The sequence below is a fragment of the Limulus polyphemus genome, unplaced genomic scaffold, assembly GCF_000517525.1.
Source record: "Limulus polyphemus unplaced genomic scaffold, Limulus_polyphemus-2.1.2 Scaffold981, whole genome shotgun sequence".
Taxonomy (NCBI): Eukaryota; Metazoa; Arthropoda; class Merostomata; order Xiphosura; family Limulidae; genus Limulus; species Limulus polyphemus.
Genome location: NW_013666591.1, coordinates 128,448 through 149,672, shown reverse-complemented (window position 1 = coordinate 149,672; position 21,225 = coordinate 128,448). Strand labels below are relative to the sequence as shown.

The window sequence follows — 21,225 nt, the reverse complement described above, 5'->3', positions numbered from 1 at the left end:
GTCTCAGTGAATTCCTGTAATAATAAATTATTTAAACAATTTTTGCTATGCCCCACTGTGTTTGTTTGCTTCAGTTGGAAAAGAACAGATACAATTGAGAAAAGTGATTGATACATAGATTAAGATCTACATATTTGGCATTGAATTTCTGTGTGTAAGTGAATATGTTAATATTGTTCTATATTTCGATAATTGACACACACACACACACACTAAGATACATACATATATTTATGTAGTTCATAATTTATCAATTGTTTTTCAGGTATTTTTTTTGCTCATTTCATAGGTTTTATATTTGCTAAGAAACTGCAGCATTATCCTTTGGAGATAGAATGCTCCACGTCTTGTTTTTCAAATTCTATTTTTTTTTTTTTTGTGTTTTTTTTTATTGCCAATGTTTTAATACCACAGCCTTGCATTACCAGCCTTTATAATGTCACAGCATGAGCTTTGAACAGTTACTAAACGAGGCTTAACTTCAAAAGTAAATATCACCAATGACCAAAACTGACTGAAGGTAATCAAGCTACATTAATATTGAGCAAATAGTAAATTTCAGCAGTAATAAATTGTGGTTGGTCAGCACATTACCAGATACCCAAAGATCCTGTATTGGTGAACAAAGGATCCTAATGAGAAGTTCACAAAATTAGGAAAATCCACAGATTTTCATGTTCATTTGGTTCCTAAAATGTTTGTTTTACATTGTGTATTAAAAACTGCAGGAATATTCTTCTATAACAAAATACCAGGTAATGATTATTTAGACTTAGCTAACTAACCTGCAATGAATAATAAAATCAGTCCTTCAATATTGAGTATGTTGCTAAGTTTATGGTATTCAAACAACAAGAAATTTTTATTTATTTATTGAAATCAGACTATAACTTTTAAGTGTAAAATTATCTCAACCAAATGTATTATTGGGAACATATTATGCTATGATGTCTAATTAAAGTAACAATGACTCACTTGTAAAAGGTGCGATCAAGGTTCACATATATACTTTTGTTAATTTTTCTGTATTTGTATAATTTATCAGCTGAAAGTTCGCTGCTTCAATCGGTAAGATACAGTATGGAAAGAAATATATATTGATGAATGTCGTACAGTTTAAAAATGGACTAAGTTTCTTACGAACTTCTGTTTTTTTTTTGTTTTTTTTTCTTCGTTTTCTGACGTTTCAAGCTCAATGCCAAGTCCTTCATCAGATCTGTAATTTACGAAAAAAGGAGAGATAGCAAAAAGGAGCACTGAGCTTTGAAGATTTCTGATTATCCATTGGGAAAATTGAAGAATTTTTTTTTTTAATTTCTGTAGAATGTGGTTCCATTATTAGCAATGACTTTGATCAGTGCCCACAGTCAAATAGTCCATATATTTTGAGAAATTTTTAGTTTATAGGAGAAACCTGTACAGTGTTCTAAGTTACATAATTGTTAAAACATTCTGTTGCTAGAATGAGTGTATGCGACATATTCAACAGTGTTATATTTTTTCATTTAAGTTACTAATAATTTTGTGGAGTATCACCAGACTATTATTACCTTGCTTGTTTGACAGGACATTTTTGACCAAAGTAATACTATTTCTCTCACTCATTCTATGGACTTCTTAGTTCCTACATGAGAAGAAACTTCTATTATTTTAAGTACGTTACTCTTTTCTGTAATCTTTCAAAGCAATTTGATTACTTTGTTCAGTTTAATTCTTCTTCATTTTACATGGAACTTCAATTCTTGTATTCTTGTCAACCAATCTTTATTTTTTTTTCATTAACTATAGTTAATATTGTTCCAGCTTTTCCTTTACACAGTGATTAATATTGATTTATATTACCAGGTCATAATGTTTATTTTAAACAGAGCCTCTGTACCATGCAGTGCTTTTTATGGGTTCTGTTTGTTTATTTTTTTATTTCTGAAATTTCGTCATTAGCCTCTAGCCTTGCTTATTCTTTCTGATATCAACTCAATATTTATTTTACTAACTTTGAAGTTAAGTCATTAGTCTATCTAATCTTGATTTATATTCTTAACATCCTCTCTACATTTGTTTGGTACGTATGAAGCCTTATTATTACTTCAGACAGTCTTGGTTTTCACTCGCATATTAGTGTGATATATCTTATTATTATTCTTTGTAGTCTGGATTCCTGTTCCTAGCTTCCTCTCATTTATTATTGTGGTATTTTTTAATCCCTGTTATTATTACACTTTGTAGGCTAGGATTCTGTTCCTAGCTTCCACTCATACATTAGTGTAGTATCTTTGAATCCTAGTTATTATTACTCTGTGTAGTCTGGGTTTCTATTCCTAACTTCCACTCATACATTAGTGTAGTATCTCTAAATCCTAGTTATTATTACTCTGTGTAGTCTGGGTTTCTCTTCCACTCATACATTAGTATAGTATCTTTGAATCCTAGTTATTATTACACTTTTTAGGCTGGGATTCTGTTCCTAGCTTCCACTCATACATTAGTGTAGTATCTCTAAATCCTAGTTATTATTAATCTGTGTAGTCTGGGTTTCTGTTCCTAACTTCCACTCATACATTAGTGTAGTATCTCTGAATCTTAGTTATTATTACTCTGTGTAGTCTGGGTTTCTGTTCCACTCATACATTAGTGTAGTATCTCTAAATCCTAGTTATTATTAATCTGTGTAGTCTGGGTTTCTGTTCCTAACTTCCACTCATACATTAGTGTAGTATCTCTGAATGTAGTTCTGAGTTTCTCTTCCTAGCTCCCACTCATACAGTAGGTTATACCTCTGAATCCTAGTTATTATTACACTTTGTACGCTGGGATTCTGTTCCTAGCTTCCACTCGTACATTAGTGTAGTATCTCTGAATCCTAGTTATTATTACACTTTGTAGGCTAGGATTCTGTTCCTAGCTTCCATTCATACATTAATGTAGTATCTCTGAATCTTAGTTATTATTACTCTGTGTAGTGTGAATTTCTGTTCCTAGCTTCCACTCGTACATTAGTGTAGTATATCTGAACCCTAGTTATTATTACTCTGTGTAGTCTGGGTTTCTGTTCCTAGCTTTAATTTAACATTTTTTTGAGGTACATGAAGCCTCATTAATATTCTCTGTTGTCTTGCTTTATGTTCCAGTAAACATTTCATTTTGAGTTTACGTCCAAATATTTTGTTACTTGAACCAGTTTTACATTTTTTTGTCTCGTTTTGAGATTTTTATGTTCAGCTATTTAAAAGTATTTCTCTCTTTTTTGTCATATTCTTTGCTTAGTCACATATCAATATAGTTATTTTCCATCAAAATCCTGATACCTCCAAATATTTCCCATCATCCTCGAGTATCAGTATCTCATGAGTAACAAAAATTCGTTGCTCATGTATTGTCTTAATTCAGTCTTGAGGACCAAAGCTCAAGGATATCACCCTTCTTTTATAATAACTAAATTAACCAACTCTCTTTGTTGTTCTATTCATTCTATCATCCTTAGCTTTTCCCTCTTTCTAGGTCATCATTCAAGGTCTTACTGTAGTTTTTCTGTGTAATAGCAATAACAAAGTTAGTGAAATATTCATTTTCTAAGCAGCCTTGATATTTATCCACTTTCATCCATGCAATTGGAATTATCAACATGTTTACTTCTCCTGGTTTAACTACCATGAATATTAAAGCTTCTTTATCTTAAAATAATGTTTTGTTACCTTTTTAAAACAATTATGCTCAACACTTTGAGACTGTAAGAGTGATGGACAAATCCCACTACTTAGTATGACAAGTTTACTGTGGTTGATGTTAACTAGCTGTCTATCACTTCACACTTAAGGATTCTAGTGCATATAAACCTCGTGTAACATAGTGTAAAATTCAAGAAGCAAGCAAACATACAATTATTTGTAATCAACTATTTTTCAAAATCCTTGGCCTAACTATTAGGGCACTTGATAAAATATCTAAGGGTCATGGGATCAAAACCTGGCCTCAGACATGTTTGCTTTTTTAGCCATGGGGTATTATAATGTGACAGTAAATCTCATTATTTGTTAGTAAAAGAGTTGGCTACAGGTGCTACTGCCAATCAGTTGCCTTCTCTATGATCTGCAGTTCAAACTTAGGGATGGCAGAGATAGCCTTAGTAGTTTTACCATAAAACAACAAAATTCGTATTTCTAATACTTAAATGTTGGAAATAAAATATTTGTTGCTAATTTAAATAGTGGCAGAGTACTTAATATTTTACAAGACAAACAACAGATTTGCTGTCTTAACATTTCCAATAGAAAGATACCAAACTAAATGGAACAGTAATTGAATTACCATTAATTTTTCATTACCCTTTAATAAATATTTATTATTTTAAGGTACTAACTTGCGAGTTCCTATTTATAGTAAGTTTTAACTTTTTCATGTGTCTTTTCCACCTGCTTCTTGGTCTGTTACCATCCTTAGTTATCTTTTTAGTTTGCTCATGTAACATCTCTTCCTCTTCTGTTAATGTTGCACTTTGTTATAAGGCACAAATCCATGTGTACTGACAGATTACTTAATTACTACAGGAGGCAGAGAAAACTAACAGCTATTTTACTCATACTGACTAGTTGGATAAATATGTCACATTATTAATAGGCCTTCCATAAGCTAGATTCTTCCAGGAGAAACATTTCCCACTTGGTAGGATCCAGAATGTTTGCAGCCACATGATTTGGGTAAATTCCTTACGTTTCTTAAGGGCATTGAGGATATCTTTCTTTTAAGAAGTGGTCACTAGAAAATTTGGTTAATTATGAATCAAAAATATGTCCATCATTTTAAGTTTAGAATCCTGTTTGGTTGGTTCACCATGAATCAGGCAGGCCAAGAGCTTTTTTGATATTCAGTTAAAGAAGAAATAATTTTCCAATATTCATGTATTCCAAACAGAAGTGGGAGTTTTCCTTTATAGAAAACTTTTCATCTAAGAAATTCTAGGGTAACTGTAAAAAATTAAGATGGGCTTCTCTTCTCTTATTATACACATAAATCATATAAAACTTTTTTGTAGTTTCACAATGTGCCCCTAAGTGACAAACATAATTTATGTTAATTCTTTTTCTTTTTTTTACAATCATTGTCTGTGTAGCTGTATGATGAAGGTATTGTCATTCCAGTTTTCTTGAAATATGAAGCGACAAGCCCTCATTGGTAAACTTGTGAAAAATAAATGGCATTGGAAGTGATGCAAAGGTTATACAGTCAAGCTGGGTAATTAATGGTATTTGCTAATGAATTGTTTGAAAGTCCCATTAACCTTTATGCGGCGGGCTCATGCAATTTGTGGAAATCGAGTCGCGTATTTTACTTGTACAACAATGTGGTAACTCTGAGATTTCTTGATGTATCCTCTCAAAAACTGTTAAAATTTTATTAAAGATCATAATTATCTTGTACACAAGTAATGATGGTTTTATAATCAAGTGTTTTTGCTAAAAATGTTATTTTTCTGTTGTAGTTACTTGGATTCAAACTATAAACAAATCCAAGTGCAAGGTGATTTTCATTTAAGTATAAAAATACTTTTTTCGTCTTAGGGTTTTCATATTTCATTTGCATAGTCTCTAAAAAGATATCAAAAGTTTAAGGTAAAAATAATCGTAACACATATTATAATATTAAATTCATTCACATAAATTGATATTAAAGGGGTTTAATTAAATTTTAAATGTAACACAGTGACTTGTGCAGAAAAGTGTTTAAAGGGGCTCTCCTTGCAAAAGAGTTAATCTATTATATTTAGTTAATCAATTAGTATAATGTTCTTCAAACCATTTTATGAACAAGCTAGAAAAAACATTGATGAAGGGTGTTGCCAGCCAAGTGTCTTTCCTCTAATCATCAGTTCAAAATTAATGACAGTGACAGATAGTCTTATTAGCTTTGCCATAACAAAGACAGGGCAAGCAAATTCAGTGAGAATGGAAATCAAACCCAAGATCCTCAAATCTCACACACACACACATCTGAATCACCAGGACATGGTGGCCCAAAGTTGAACAAACTTGAAGCTAGAAAAAATCAAATTATGGTGATTATTCGATTAATTGATTGTCGGAATAACTGAAAACAGTAACAATCAGAAATACTTAGAACACAGCTATGAATTAGTTTACTAAAGGTTTATATCAGGATGTTTTATATGTATTTATTTTTGCACTTTTTCTAAGTTAAAAGATGTTTTGCTACTATTGTGCATAGTGTATGTTTGTTTCTGTAGGTTGTATATACATATTTGTTTTATACTTAAAACATAAACTGCTAAAAAATTTCCATCTTGAACACTTTGCTGATCTCTTCCCTCCCTGTCCAAAAGCAGAAACTGTTCTTCTAAGATGAGATATTACTTTCGTCATATCTGAGGTTTATATTCCTTTCCCTATTGTAAGGCCTAGGTCATATCCAAAGCATTGAAGCTAGTGACAGTTGAAACACTGTTTTGATTAGCTCATTAAAAGTTTTCTTATAGCTTGATCTATTGTTAGATATCATACACAGCAGGTTTGTATGTTCTAATTCCCACTCTCTCAGTATGTCAAAGAATTATTTTAGAATATTTTCAGCTACATGGTTGATGTTAAGTAGTAAATATCCCATTCAGTGATAACACAGCATCCAGTCATCATTGATGCACACTTAAAAATCACGTGAAAATGTTTCTGCTATTTTTCTTTTCAAATTTGGTTTTCATGTTGAATATTGAACAGGTCAATGCCAAAAAAATATCTGCTGGTAATATATAATTTCAATGATAAAAACCTAATATAAATAGGCTATTTATTACTGGTAATTTCTTTATTGGGGAACCTACAAAATTTCTAGACAAGACATAGTTAATATTGGAGGATTTATTTTCTTCTCTTTCTGTTTTTTATTAAGTTAAACAATTGTAACAAAATTAAAGTGGTATCACTAACAGTCACTATTTATAAGTCTTCAAATCGCCATTCTCTATTTCTCTCTCTCTAGGGTCACTCTGAGATGATGACCATCTCCTCACTTGATTATTCATTGCCATTAATCTCTTCTCCCTGACTTTACTAGCTCCAACTCTGCTATTGTTTGAAGTCACTGCTGTCAGTTATTGTTCTACAAATTGAATCCACACTGTTGCCTTATTTTTGTTGCTACTATCCAGGCTAGCATCTAAAAGGTGTAGATTATAGCCCACAGTAACAAGTTTAGCTGATCAATCCATCGAGATACTTTTTTTTCTTCTTTTTTATGCTTTTTATATGTGTGTGTTTGTAAGTTACCAAATACCTTACAGTTGAGTTTAGAAGCAGCCATGGTAGGTGAAAATCTTAACTGTTGTATAGTGATATTAGGCACCTGCTGATTTCCATGAAATTTTTCCCACAAGGTTAAAGGCTCAATGATGCTAGCTGACAACATCCATCTTTTGTCTCCTGTTGTGTATTCAGTCAAAATAACTGGAGTATCATTCAGTAGCTGTTTTCTTTTTTTCTGATAAAACTTGGCTCCTGATATTTGTCAACTGCCAAAGAACATTATGGATTTAATTTAATGAAAGTGGTCATTTGTTACAATTAGTTAGCTCATATAATTCATATATATTGTCTTGTAATTTAAAACTACAAATCTTAGAAAGGAAGGAAAGTTCATATTCTACATTTTGTGAGGAATTGTCTCTATTTTTACTTACTAATTACAACTAAAATCATTTACATATCAAGTTTATTTGTCACTATTTTTACTGTAGGTTTTAGTCATAATTGATGCAAAACCGAAAGACCTTGGATTACCAACAGAAGCATACATAGCTGTTGAAGAAGTTCATGATGTGAGTATTCAAGTTCAAAGTAAAAGGTATTTTTACAACACATAAAACAAAAATGGTAGGGAATTCAATGACAAGGTAATACATTGTTGTTATTGTTCAGGGAAAATTGTTGTGCAGATTGTTAAAGTTTTGCTATTTTGAAGAATATATCACTAGTATATTACTTTTATCTTTACCAGAATAAATAAAAGGAGGCTGTATTTGGATGGAATGAATATTGTGTGATTTGAATTATGAAGAAACTGAATACAAGTTGTATGGTAATTGAAAAGTTCATTGAAAATTGGAAATATTCTATAATGTAATATTTATTTTATCATCTAGCAAAACCCAGTTCAGACTCTGTTGGTTTAGATAAAGTGAATATTGGGTACACTGGAGAACCAGATGTAAAAAAGTTGTTCTTGGGAGTTATTAGCAAGACCCAGCTCTACAACTTTGGATACATTATGTAACCTCTTCTCACATATAGCTTTCCTGATTCAGTGTTGCCTTCTATATGTGAAATGTTTTGCTCACCAACAATCTTGAGTCTCCAACCTAATCTCACATGTTTCTACCCGATATTGCTGATGTTGCATGCAAATAAACGTGATAACCCTCCACCAGTAAGGTGTGCAACACTGCTTTGCAAGTTGGCAATTGTGTTTTAAGATGGATTTTTTTTTTGCTAGCATGAGATTTATCAACATCAATGTTTGGTTGAAATATCTACAAAACAAACTGTTGGGAAAATATTTTTTGATTATATTTTCAAACAATTTTGCCTCTGCAAACTTTGTGGCATCTACCACAGAATATTATTTTTCTTCACTTTTCTAATGTATTGGAATCCATGCTAAAAAAGTTTTTTGTCTCAGCTTAACCAGTATGCCTCCTCCTCCTCGATTGATTGCACATATGCCTTGGCTTACAATCGAGTTGGAGCCCTTTTCTTAAACTCTAAAATTTTGGAGTCTCTTCTTCAGGCTTCATTGACCTCTGTTAGTCTTTCTTGTGCTCAGTTTTCTCATATTTATCTTACCCTCACTAGCATTTTATGTTACTATCCTTCATCCATCTCTTTTTGGAAGCAATCCACCATTCCCCTTGGAGGTTTTTACCAGACACTCATTCCCTTCCTTTTTTCTATGTTGTCATGTTCTTCTTGCTTGGTCTTGTATCTTCTCACTTGGCTACCCTGTTGCTGGAACTTGTTGGGGAGGTATGCTCTTTTTGTCTAAGTAAACTTACCTCTCTCTTATCTCGGAGATCATCATATGATTTCTTTCTCTCCCAGTGGGGTATGGTGGGGTATCTGATTCCTTGTTCTGCATGATTTGAACAACCTTGAGAAGTGCTTGATAGTTAAGTTACTTACAGTTTCCTAATTACTAGCTATCTCTTCAAGAAACATATAAATCTTGCATTTTATGCAGACATCCAGGATTCTGCATAGAATAGCTTTTCCCTCCAGAAGAGGATGTTAAAACATCTAACTTACAGAAGAGTACAGATATGTACATGTATGGCTGGTGCTTACAAGAGACAATTATTGTCTGGCTTGGCTCAGTACAGAAGCAAGTAAAGTATTTAGGCCAAGTTATGTCTGTGGAATTGTCTGAAACATGTAAGTCATGATTCAGGGTTAGGAAGATTGTATGCTTTGACATGGTAGAAAGATATTTATGGTTTTCTTAACTGTGTAAGATAGCTATTGCTATCATTAACTTTTTTTAACTTCTACAATGACCAAGGAATGCTACAAAGTATTAGTTAACACAGTGAGTAACATTATTGGTAATACTTCCTGTAATATTACAATTTTTTGAATGATCAGTAATTTGCATTATTAATGGTGTGAATACACATGCAAGGACCAAGTTTAAAAACTACGTCTATGAGTGTAGAGAATGTACCCTAATGTTGACATTGTCATCAGGCAGAACTCAAATAAAAAAACTGTTTGTGTAGGTAAAGTAATAGTTATGTTATTTTCTATTTTGGAAGGAAGAACAACAGCATAGGTGAAATTGTATGATTGATAGTATAAGTTCCCTGTGATATTCATGAAATTGTATGATTGATAGCATAAGTTCCCTGTGATATTCATGAAATTGTATGATTGATAGCATAAGTTCCCTGTGATATTCATGAAATTGTATGATTGATAGCATAAGTTCCCTGTGATATTCATGAAATTGTATGATTGATAGCATAAGTTCCCTGTGATATTCATGAAATTGTATGATTGATAGCATAAGTTCCCTGTGATATTCATGAACTTGTATGATTGATAGCATAAGTTCCCTGTGATATTCATGAACTTGTATGATTGATAGCATAAGTTTCCTGTGATATTCATGAATAGTCCTGACAAAAAAAGAACTACCTTAAAAAGTTAATTGTTTCTGTGAAAACAACATTGTTATTTTACTTGTAATGAAAGAGGATTATAGTGTTATTTTTGTTAGTGGAAAGAATGCCTTATGATTTGTAATGTTGAGAGGAAAGACCTAGATTGAAAATAAGGATGACTAATCTGAATATTAAAGTTTATCATTAAAGAAGCTTATTGGATTGCTAATCTAAACACTTTTCAACCGTTTGGAATTAATCTAGGACCTGGAATCAGTGATCTCTGTTCATTGGTTTCATTTCTTTCCGAAAAATAATTTTTATTATTTGCTTATTTTTTTTTACCTAATGTGAATGCTGAATTTCCTGAAGCTTACTGTTTATTTAAGATAATTTTCCATACCTGTTTTTATAAATTGATTAGCATAACAAATAATTTTAATCACTCTCCAGGTGTCACCTTTATTTTATTTAAACACTTAAGTATAGTTTCAAATGTACATATATTTATCCATTTCTAAAGTAAAATATCCTTAACACATTTTCATATAAACTCTCGCTTTCGGCTACACTGTACCGGAAATGAGACGCTTACAACAGTACGTACAGAAATAGACTAAACATTTCCTGGAAAACCAGATGACTTTCATGATGTCACTAAATTCCCTTTATATATATATCACTCATTCAATTACACTACTATTCCCAGTTTGCCCCTGAAGAAGAAAGGGTTATAGGGTTTTTATTCATTTCTATCAAGACTTCTTGAACCTACATGTTTTTCTAATATCATGAAAGTTGATCATATGATAGGATAATGTGTATTTGCTTTCATTGTTAAGTCAAGTTAAAATAATGCTAAATTTCAAGGTACAATTTAATTGAAAGTTTTAATTCAATACAGGATGGTACACCCACAAACAAAACATTTGAACATGTTCCAAGTGAAATAGGAGCAGAAGAAGCTGAAGAAGTTGGAGTTGAGCATTTGTTAAGGTGAAGTTTGAATATCTGTTCACATGTTCAGAGGTGCAAATGAATCTTTTTAAAAGCTTTTTTTGCATTGTATTTGAAATTAAGACTTTAAGCTGTTAAAAATTGGTAACTAATTGTATATTTACATAATAAGTTAATGTTGTTTGGAATTATTTTAATATTTTATTCAACTGTAAATTGGAAGATTTTTCATAAAAATTGCATTAACATTTGTGAGGAGAAATGCAATTTGAATAATTTTACAATTGATCACCACTGTTAACTTATATCAAAGAGAAAACGGTTTAAATAAATCAAATAGGAGCCAACATTGATTCAAGATTTAAAAAGATTAAAAAAAATGATAGTTTCATAACAATAAAATATATAACAGCTTTTTTCTATACTAGTTTTTAAAACAAATCTGTAAAACCATAACACAGAACTAATGCTTTATGTCAGTTAATGTTCTTTAATTCAAATTTTAGTAACCTATTTTGCTGGGATAGAATGCATAACAAACAGGAAAAGTATACAAAAGGTATATAACCAACGTTTAAAGTCTGATATTTCACTGTTTGAGGAACATAATTAGTTTAAGCTGTTTTGAATTTGAGATAAACATTTCATAATAAAAAGTTACAAAGATATGATGGGTAACAGTGATAGCAGCAGCCTTAGGTAGGTGGAGGGACAGCAGCCTTAGGTAGGTGGAGGGACCCTATTGAAACTTAAGAATGAAGAGTTGAAAACAGCTAAAACAGTGTGTGACTTTATTGTCAGGACTAACCAACCTGTCAACCCCCTGTATGAATCTGATAAACTGTAAATATAAAAGTATCAAATTAAAATATCTTATCAAATATCAAAATTTATTTTAATATGTCTTTAAAGGATGTAACAAAAAAAGCCTCATGAAAATTATAATAGGTCAACAAAAAATCTCTGTTTACATGGTTTTCTAGTGTGTTGTTTTAGCCAAGTTCTGTTGTTATTGTTTTACATGTAGTGGCGCCTTGTGAGAAAGTTGCAGGCTGGGTAAACTTTTTAAACTCTTACTATTTAACAGTCGGAAACATGTATAAATAAAAGTCCACCGAAACAGAAAATATGTGATTATACATCAAACATGACAATCATACATGTTGAGGAATATAGAACACTGGAATAAACCGGTTTGTTTTTTATTGTGGGTGTGAACGAAATGAGTAATACGTTGTCCAAGATTGAGAGTTGCTTTTTCTTTCTTCTCTTTCTAGCATTGTGGTTACCTTTCTCTTCTATAGTTTTTTAACACATCACTATCCAAGAAGTTTGTTTCGACAGAATAATGACAATTCATTCTCAATTTTGTTTTTCACACAAAGATATATCTGCGAAGTTAGGATTTTTTTTTTTAGTTTAAGTCATGTAGTTTAGGTAATGGTGTAATGTTTATAGATGAAAGAGTTTGAGTCTGTCTAATGAATCAACTGATGTTAGAGTTAATATTAAAATAAACCTTGCTTCTCTGTGAATGGACACACCTTGCTACTGTTTTAACTTTGGCAAGTTTAATATTGAAGTTAATTCTTTATACCATGATAATAGTACCTCTAATCAACAGTACAGAATAAAAAAGGCTAAGGACCAAACATGAAAAATAAAATATTTCTTGTTAAGTTGCAAGGCCTCTACAAGTGTGGGGCTAAGTGTGCTGCACCACTTGCACCTCCCTAAGGCTGTCCCTGTGGTGAAATCAAGAGTAAAACATCTTATTCAGTTGCAAGGCCTCTACAAGTTTGGGGCTAAGTGTGCTGCACCACTTGCACCTCCCTAAGGCTGTCCCTGTGGTGAAATCAAGAGTAAAACATCTTATTCAGTTGCAAGGCCTCTACAAGTTTGGGGCTAAGTGTGCTGCACCACTTGCACCTCCCTAAGGCTGTCCCTGTGGTGAAATCAAGAGTAAAACATCTTATTCAGTTGCAAAACAAATTTTTAAGTCTTTATAAACAGGGTAATCTAGTGTAATTTAGGTAAAAGTAAAGTCTTGATGTTTTAAAATTTGTAATAACTAATATTGTATAATCTCTGTTCAGAATAAACAAACAGGAAATTCTGTGATATTTGTTTATGAATTTTAGTTCCAAGATTTATTTTCTCATTATTTAGTTTTCCTTATGTTGGTTATAAATCTAAGTTATTTAGTTTCTTATCAAAATGTACATTAGATGGGACAATTAAAATATTGACCTCGCTTGTCAGCTGTAGTGGAATAAGGTAACACCTGCGATTATAAATTGTATTGTTTTTGTTTTTACTGGCTAGTTCTTGATTAAGCAATTATAGCCTTAACAATTTCATATAATTGACACTTGAAACCATTGGTACTTGGTGAAACTCCAGAATTGAGGAAAAAACAAAAACAATTGTACATTTCACAAATATTTATTTTATTAATGATCATGGTACTTGATGATGCCTTTACTGGCAAAACCATGGTCATTAATTAATGAACTATTTGTGAAACATACAATTGTCTATGTTTTTTCTGTTAAAATGTTCACTTTACAACTAAGGGGTGTTTCTATGGAGTTGTTTTGTGGTGATGTTTCAGAACCCTTGAGAATGTTGCTATGGGGTTGTCTTGTGGTGGTGTTTCAGAACCCTTGAGGGTGTTGCTATGGGGTTCTCTTGTGGTAATGTTTCAGAACCCTTTTGCTGTTCTAAATACACTATTGTATACATTTTAACAGATTTGTGAAGAAGATTGAATGCTTTCTGTGATATTTTACTTCCTGTGCTTCTACATTATTAAACAATCTAGCTGTACATATATTACTCCTTAATGATATATTCTCAGAACAGTTCTTTGCATGTCTTTCTTCATTTTTTGTTTGTAGAACAATGTTTCTATTTTGCTCAGTCACCTGAATCAGCCTTCTATAACTAATAACTTGCTACAATCATTGTTACATAAACATGGAAAACACCGTAAGCATAACAGGCTTGTTTCCTTTTGAATTTTGCTAAAACGTACTTGAGGGCTATTTGTGTTTGTTCTTTTTGTGCCCACCACAGATATTGAAACCTGATTTTTAGCATCATAAGTTCAGAGACTTACTGACCTACCCAGAGCTAATGGGGATGCATAGTGGGTTGAGAGTGTTTAGAAACCCATATAAGTTCCATTGAAAAATTCCTTTGATAAATAATTAAACAGAGGTTAAAAAGAAACTTCAAAATGATTGTCAGTAAAATGTAAACAAAATATAACTTTCATCTTGGTGAGAACCTGATGTCTTGGGAACCTCAAAATGAATTCAGACCATTCTTGGAAGTTTTCAAATGGTCTTTGAGAAGCAAAACAGACTGTCTTAAAAATGTCATTTAATTTGAAACTGTTTTCCAAGAATTAGGATAGTTGATTCCAACCAACGTACCTACAGTTAAAGGCATGTGTTATTAACAAAGGCTGGTTTATGATTATTGCAAAGACAGGCTCACTCTCTGTTATAAGTGAACCTCAGCATAAAAACAGAAGATACCCTGTTCTGTTGTCTCAATACTTTGGAAATATGGTGTACATCTATGATAGATAATTAATCCTATAAATGCTGAAAATGTAGTACTTTATTTTTCAATGAACAGCTAGGTTTTTAATTCTATTTACATGATCTTCATGTACAGTAGTTAATGCTGTCATACAAGCAGAACAATAACTAATATACTACTTGTACAGGGGAAAAATTAGTGAATTTTCACTGGAGAAAGAAGCATAATGTAGAAAAAGTTATATAAGTTCAGTGAATAAAATACCAGTAACTTTGCATTAATAGTGAAATGGCACAATGCAGACTTCCTGCCTTTTATTACTAAACAATATAGTGTATAACTGGAATAGATATCTTCTTTTTAATATTGAAAGGAAGCACTCAATAAAGTATTGAAATATCAACATTTTGTTACTAGGGCTGTGGCTTATTAAGGCTTCTTTCTTGCTTTTATCGGTAACCTGGATTTCTATATTCCCATGGGAACCTGGGATTTTCTCAGCCTGATAATATTGAAGAGTAATATAACTAACCATAGTAACTACTTACTTTGTTCACTGTATTAGGTATACAGTAGCTGCCTTCTGTTGGTTCAAGTCCCCGTGGTGGAAATATAAGGTTTAAATTCTGAGAAGACAGTTTGTTTATTTCAATGATTAGTTTAATTAAAATACCAACAGGAAACATGATTTCTAAATGGTATGGCCATTCATCAGCTTTAGACAATAAAGTTAGTAGAATGATTATATACAAAATATCTTAATCTTGGTGGTTTATTTTATAATGCTTCATTAATTTTCTTAAGAGTTGATCTTGTCTTTTAGGGACATCAAAGATACCACTCTTGGTACCATGTCACAGAGAATCACCAATCAGCTGATGGGACTGAAAGGACTGAATTCACAAATCAACCAAATCAAAAAATATCTAGAAGAGGTAACAGTAAAGATTGATCTTCTGCAATCTATTTAAATTAGTCTAGTAAACAGTTAACTCTATGTACCTACCATGGATTTTTTACTTTTACATTTTTTAATGTATGTAATTATTAAAACTAGATCGACACAATTATATTGGGAGCAACCTCTGGTAGATGTGAATCAAATAATAGTTGGAGATCAGGAAAACAGGATCTTCATAATACAGCTTTCTTGTCTGCATGATTAATTAAAATTTTGTCACTTCTGAAATACTAAAATATATTTTATCAAACAGATAACACTGATGTATAACAAAATGAAAGTGTACTGTCTAGCTCTCTGCCCCAAAACTAAACTTTTTATTAAACGTTGATTTTTTTTTAATGATCCTTTAATCTGTTTTTGTATAAATCTGTTAATGGGATTTGCATGTTTTAACCTGCTTTTGTATGAATCTGTTAACAGGATTTGTATGCTTTAATCTGCTTTTGCATAAATCTGTCAATGGAATTTGTATGTTTTAATCAAAAACACTGATAAAATAAAATGAGCAAAATTTTAAAGTCAAAATCTACTTAAAACTGTCCTACTAAACTCCAAACAAATATCAAACTTACTATGTGCATTCAGAAGCAGATTAAAACATACAAATCCCGTTAGCAGATTTATATACAAGCTGTTTTACTAAATAATCTACATGTTTTGACTTCTTGTTGTTTGAATGTCAAGGTGATTGGTCTAACAGAAGTTTAGTCCTTGTTAAAATGATTAAAAAATTATAATTTTCTTTTTCTTGTCAGAAATATGTACACTTGAACATAAATTATTTTTGAAATACAGGTGGTTTCAGGAAAACTTCCAGTCAATCACACCATCATCTACCAGCTGCAGGACATATTCAATCTTCTTCCTGATGTGTCTAGTCCAGATTTCATCAAATCCCTCTACATCAAGACCAATGATCAGATGTTGGTTGTGTATCTTGCTTCCATGGTGCGCTCCGTTATTGCTTTGCACAATTTAATCAACAATAAGCTTACTAACAGAGATGCAGAAAAAAAAGAGGGAACTAAAAAAGATGATAGCAAAGACAAGAAGAAAGAGGAGGAGAAGAAAAAGACAGAAGAAGGAAAAAAAGATGAAAAAAGCAAAAAGAAAGAGGCAGACAAAAAGTAGTTGGTTCACAACGATTTGGTTATGAATATCCCATACTGTCATTTTATTTTCTGTACATTTAGACCATTAAAACTCTCTTATTCTACTTTGTTTCTTTTAATTTTTGTAGCAAAAACAAAAAATAATCACAATCTTCATGTTCTACAAGAATACAAAAACTAGTTTTTGAAGTTCTATTTAAAAATCTTTTCAAGTTATAACCAATTTTCTCAATAAATTACTATTCCAGTTGGTAACATTAATTTATTTAACATGAATACATTGTCTTGGGAATAATCAAAATGAAAGTATTAAAAATTTTAAACGTGTTGAGTATCAATCATCGAATCAAGTATGCTGTATCAAAATGCAATTTTTTTTCATTCACATTTGGTTTGAAATATTGTTAATGAATTTCCATCTTCAGCATTTTTTAATAGTTGCATTTAGCAGTAACTTCTTGGTTGAAATGTTAACATTAAAAGTAATTTATTTTCGGTTTGGTTTCAAAGAAGTATATTATGTTACATCTTTTCCAACTTTCCAAACTACTCGATTCTTTTACACCCATTTAAGTTTTTGAATCACATTTATCATAATCTTTTTAAATATTTGGACTGTTTTCTCCCCTCTTCCCAAGATTCTGGTTTGTTGCACTTTTCCTACACCCCTTTCAGTTTACAGGTTCTGATTATCCTTCTATACTTTCTAAGTTTCTAAATTATCACACTTTTTTAAACTTTCTGATTTTAATCATCAGAATATTTTCAGCTATTATTTTTGACACTTTGTTTCAGGATAAACAGATTTAGTCTCATTTTAAATAAGTAACTATTTGTAACCAGGCTGTGTGTTTATAACAATTTAGGATGTATGATAACTGTTAGGAATCCAGATATACTCTTCATAACAAATCAAGATGAATTGATTACTGTGTCCCTTTCATGTAAACTACATGGGAATCCAGCTTAGTATGTACTTATTACTCTGTATCTTTGATATTGTTGTAAAATTATTCATTCCTAAGGTGGGTTTTATAAATCATTTGTTGAAAATAATTTGAAGTCTAGTCTATGTAATGATAAAATATTACTTCATTTCTTCCTTAACATTTCTACAAACTGTCTACACTGTTGTAACTTGTATGCATAAATATACAAATGATTTTGAATCAGAAATACTTCACTAATGGTACTATAATTAATGTAAAAAAATAAACTTACTTGTTCAATTTCATGGCCAATCGATTGAGTAACTGAATAAATGTGATAACTAACACTAATTCAAATACCTCACTGAACTAAACTGACTGATTCAATGCTAGCTCATCAATTGACTAGCCCATTTGTATCAGATGTCTCAATTCTAGATATTCATTGAAATTAATACATTTTTATGATGTCATCTAGAGCATTCTAGGCTTATTTTAACATCATGTGTCCTCTAGTTAATAAACAAATTAGAACATTAAAAATATAGTTTTATAACACTACATTCTTCCTGTATTGTGAAGTCTCTTGAACAATCCTATTACAAAATAATATAAAACACCACATTAAATTGTCTATTCACTGTTGTTCTGGTTTTGTGTATACAAAAGGCCCATGTATACTGATAGAATGGTATCTTGTCACTGAAGGAGTTCTTCCTGGATAGGTAGTCAAATGAATCCAGTGGCAGCTCCAACCTCTGGAAGTAGTTTTAACAGGAACCCTGAGCTCCCCCACAGGTTAACGTTCCACTGACAACTTCTCTGGAGCTACTCACTTGGCTGTTCTCCCACTGACATATTTCCAAAGACAGTGACAGTGGATGATCTTTGGTTTGCATCATCTGTCCTTGTGAATTCTGTAAACTATGTAAATGATTATTTTCAGTAAAACACATGTCATACTGAACACCTACTTATCTTTGAAGTTTGTACTTTCTTGTGACGGGAATTGTTCAGCTATATGAAATTTGGTTTTATCAGCATTAACATAATAGTAATTTTGCATTTTATCACAGACTAGTTTAAGTCTTTCCCGAGTAAAGTCGTGCATGACATCTTTGTTCTTCAGATCCACGAAAGCTCTTTCAATCATCTATCCCTCTGGACATGCTGGAGCATCTGGTTTCTCTACACTAATAACTAATGAAATAGCTGACGTCAAGGAAGAATGCATATTGGATGCAAGGCTAGGCTAGCTTCTCACTCTATGAACTATATCATGATTACTACACCAGAGGCTGAATTTCAGTGACAAAAGGGTGGGTGGTCATTGTACCACCAAAAAGTGAAATGCTTACCTTCACATTATGAGGTGTAGAGTAGCTTCCTACAGTAAGGGTACTTCCAAGCTTTTTGTTTTTTTTGGAACTTGTATGTCCACCTGCTGTTCACATCAGTCTTTCTTCATCTCTAGTGGCAACTTCTCATTTTTCATTATTAAATTGAATCAAACAATTGTAGCTGTAGAACTAGTAAATCAACATACTACAAGTTTTTCCATCAATAAACCCATGGACTCCTGAAGGATTTTTCACAAATAACAAACTTCTTATCTCATTTGGAGTAGGAGGAAAATACCTAGTTGTACTTTGCCCCATAAATCCATCTAGTTACTGTCTTTTTGAGGTCTGGTTAGCCCTTTGTTCTTTCTTCAATCTATTTGTACTCAAAGACTCCTTCTTAGGGTAGTATTTCTTAATAACAGCTGTTGATTCCCTTGCCTTACTTCCTACAATTATAACAGTTTTCTTTTTATGGTAATCTTTGGGTGGAGTTCTTATTCCATACAGGCTTTAATCTACAGTTACTCTCAATATGTCCTTACACTTGAAATGCATTTTTTCTGTGGACTTCTTCTCTATTCTGTGTAACTAGCTCTCTTTCAGTTTGTCTAGACTATTGTTAGGGGAAGTTGACATTTCAGTACTACAGAAATGATTTCCAACTGTGCTTGGTATGCCTCCCATGGTACCTTTTCATCACAGTCCATTGGTTTTTGGATTGGTCAATGTTGAACTGGCCAACTGAATTATTGATTTGGATTTGGTTGTCTCGTGACTGGAATAGTCCAGGAAGGCCTTGCCATAACAGATGTTATAGTGGTAATAGGTGTGGACCAAATAAGTTTTCCTATTCCATATTTTGTAGGAGATGGCATTTTAGGTTGGAACCCTTGAGCTGATGCAGAAAAAGGTATGGCTGGTTTAATATTTACTTTTAATAATTTGTTTTCCAGTGCTTTATTCTGTCAATAATACTTCTACTTTACTGATTTCTTCATCAATTTTGTCATTCACAACTCTGTTCTATGTCCTCATGTATTTATTCAAAGTTGTTGCAATCCACCGATCTTGTCTTCAGTGAAATTTCCTATAATTTTTTAATTCGTTTTTAAATATCATGTCTTTATTTTATCATCACTATGTTCCTGTCTATTGATATCATTCAATTTTCTGTCATATCCTTCTTGTCCCTCTTAATAATTTCATCATTTCCAGTAACTCTTCAATCTTGCTTCTAGATCTAGTTGCCATGTTAACTTGCTGAAATTGAACCAAGTTATATTTTGTTTTCACCAAAGTAATTCCACTTATAATAGTGTTCTTTCTTTGGGCAGTTTCTTTTAAATTACTTGGTGAAAATAATTCAAAGTCCAGTCCAATTAACAATAACAAATTAGTTTATATCTTTCTCCACGTTTCTTCAAACTGACTGCACTTGTAAATTGTTGCAACTTTTTGGTCTAAGTTTACAAATGATGTTGAAATTTAAATACGTTACTAATGGTACCACTAATAATGTAGAAAAATAAACTTACTTGTACAGTTTCATGGCTAATTTATTAAGTAATTGAATATATGTGGTAATTAACATTGATCCAAATACCTCATTGAACTTAACTGCTGATTGACTGATCCACTCATATTTATATCTATGTCTCACTTCTATATATTCATAGAAGTTACTAGGTTCTTGTGATGCCATCTAGAACATTATGGATATTCTCGACTTTCCTTAACTTCATGCACCCTCTAGTTAACATACACAGTAAAACATGAAAAATATAGCTTCCACTGTTGAGAATCCAGCCTACAATCTTTATAATAAACCTGGATCTACTGATTACTGTGTCACGTTGATGAAAAAATAACTTGAAGATCCAGTTTACATTGTGATAAATATATTACTTTGAAACAACTATTTGGAATCCATCACACTTTGTAATGAAAAAGGATGTACCAATTATTAAATCTCAGCTTGCATTTCTTTCGTATTTTATAAATGAAATTGTTAAACAGGTACAGAATACATTACTAAGTATTATACCAACTTTCCTGAAATCATGAGGTAAAACTTCTTTCTAGGAGACACTGATAAACAATGGATTGTCTACAATGTCACCATGCTATAGGTTACAAGCTGATTTACTTTACAATTTTTATCATATTGAAATCGAAAGTGTAAAAAATGTTAAATTCACAAATACATTTA

General features: G+C 31.7%; 1 protein-coding gene across 1 annotated transcript in view; it reads left to right on the top strand.

Annotated features, from left to right (window-relative positions):
• Window positions 1–16,848, top strand: part of LOC106461533 (26S proteasome non-ATPase regulatory subunit 7-like) — a 32,391-nt gene extending 15,543 nt beyond the window's left edge. The window contains exons 4-7 of the mRNA XM_013921364.2: window positions 7,742–7,822; window positions 11,064–11,155; window positions 15,492–15,603; window positions 16,428–16,848. Of these exons, the coding sequence (XP_013776818.1) occupies window positions 7,742–7,822; window positions 11,064–11,155; window positions 15,492–15,603; window positions 16,428–16,763 (621 nt within the window). The 3' untranslated portion in view covers window positions 16,764–16,848. The remainder of the gene's footprint in view (window positions 1–7,741; window positions 7,823–11,063; window positions 11,156–15,491; window positions 15,604–16,427) is intronic.
• The last annotated feature ends 4,377 nt before the right edge of the window (window positions 16,849–21,225 follow it).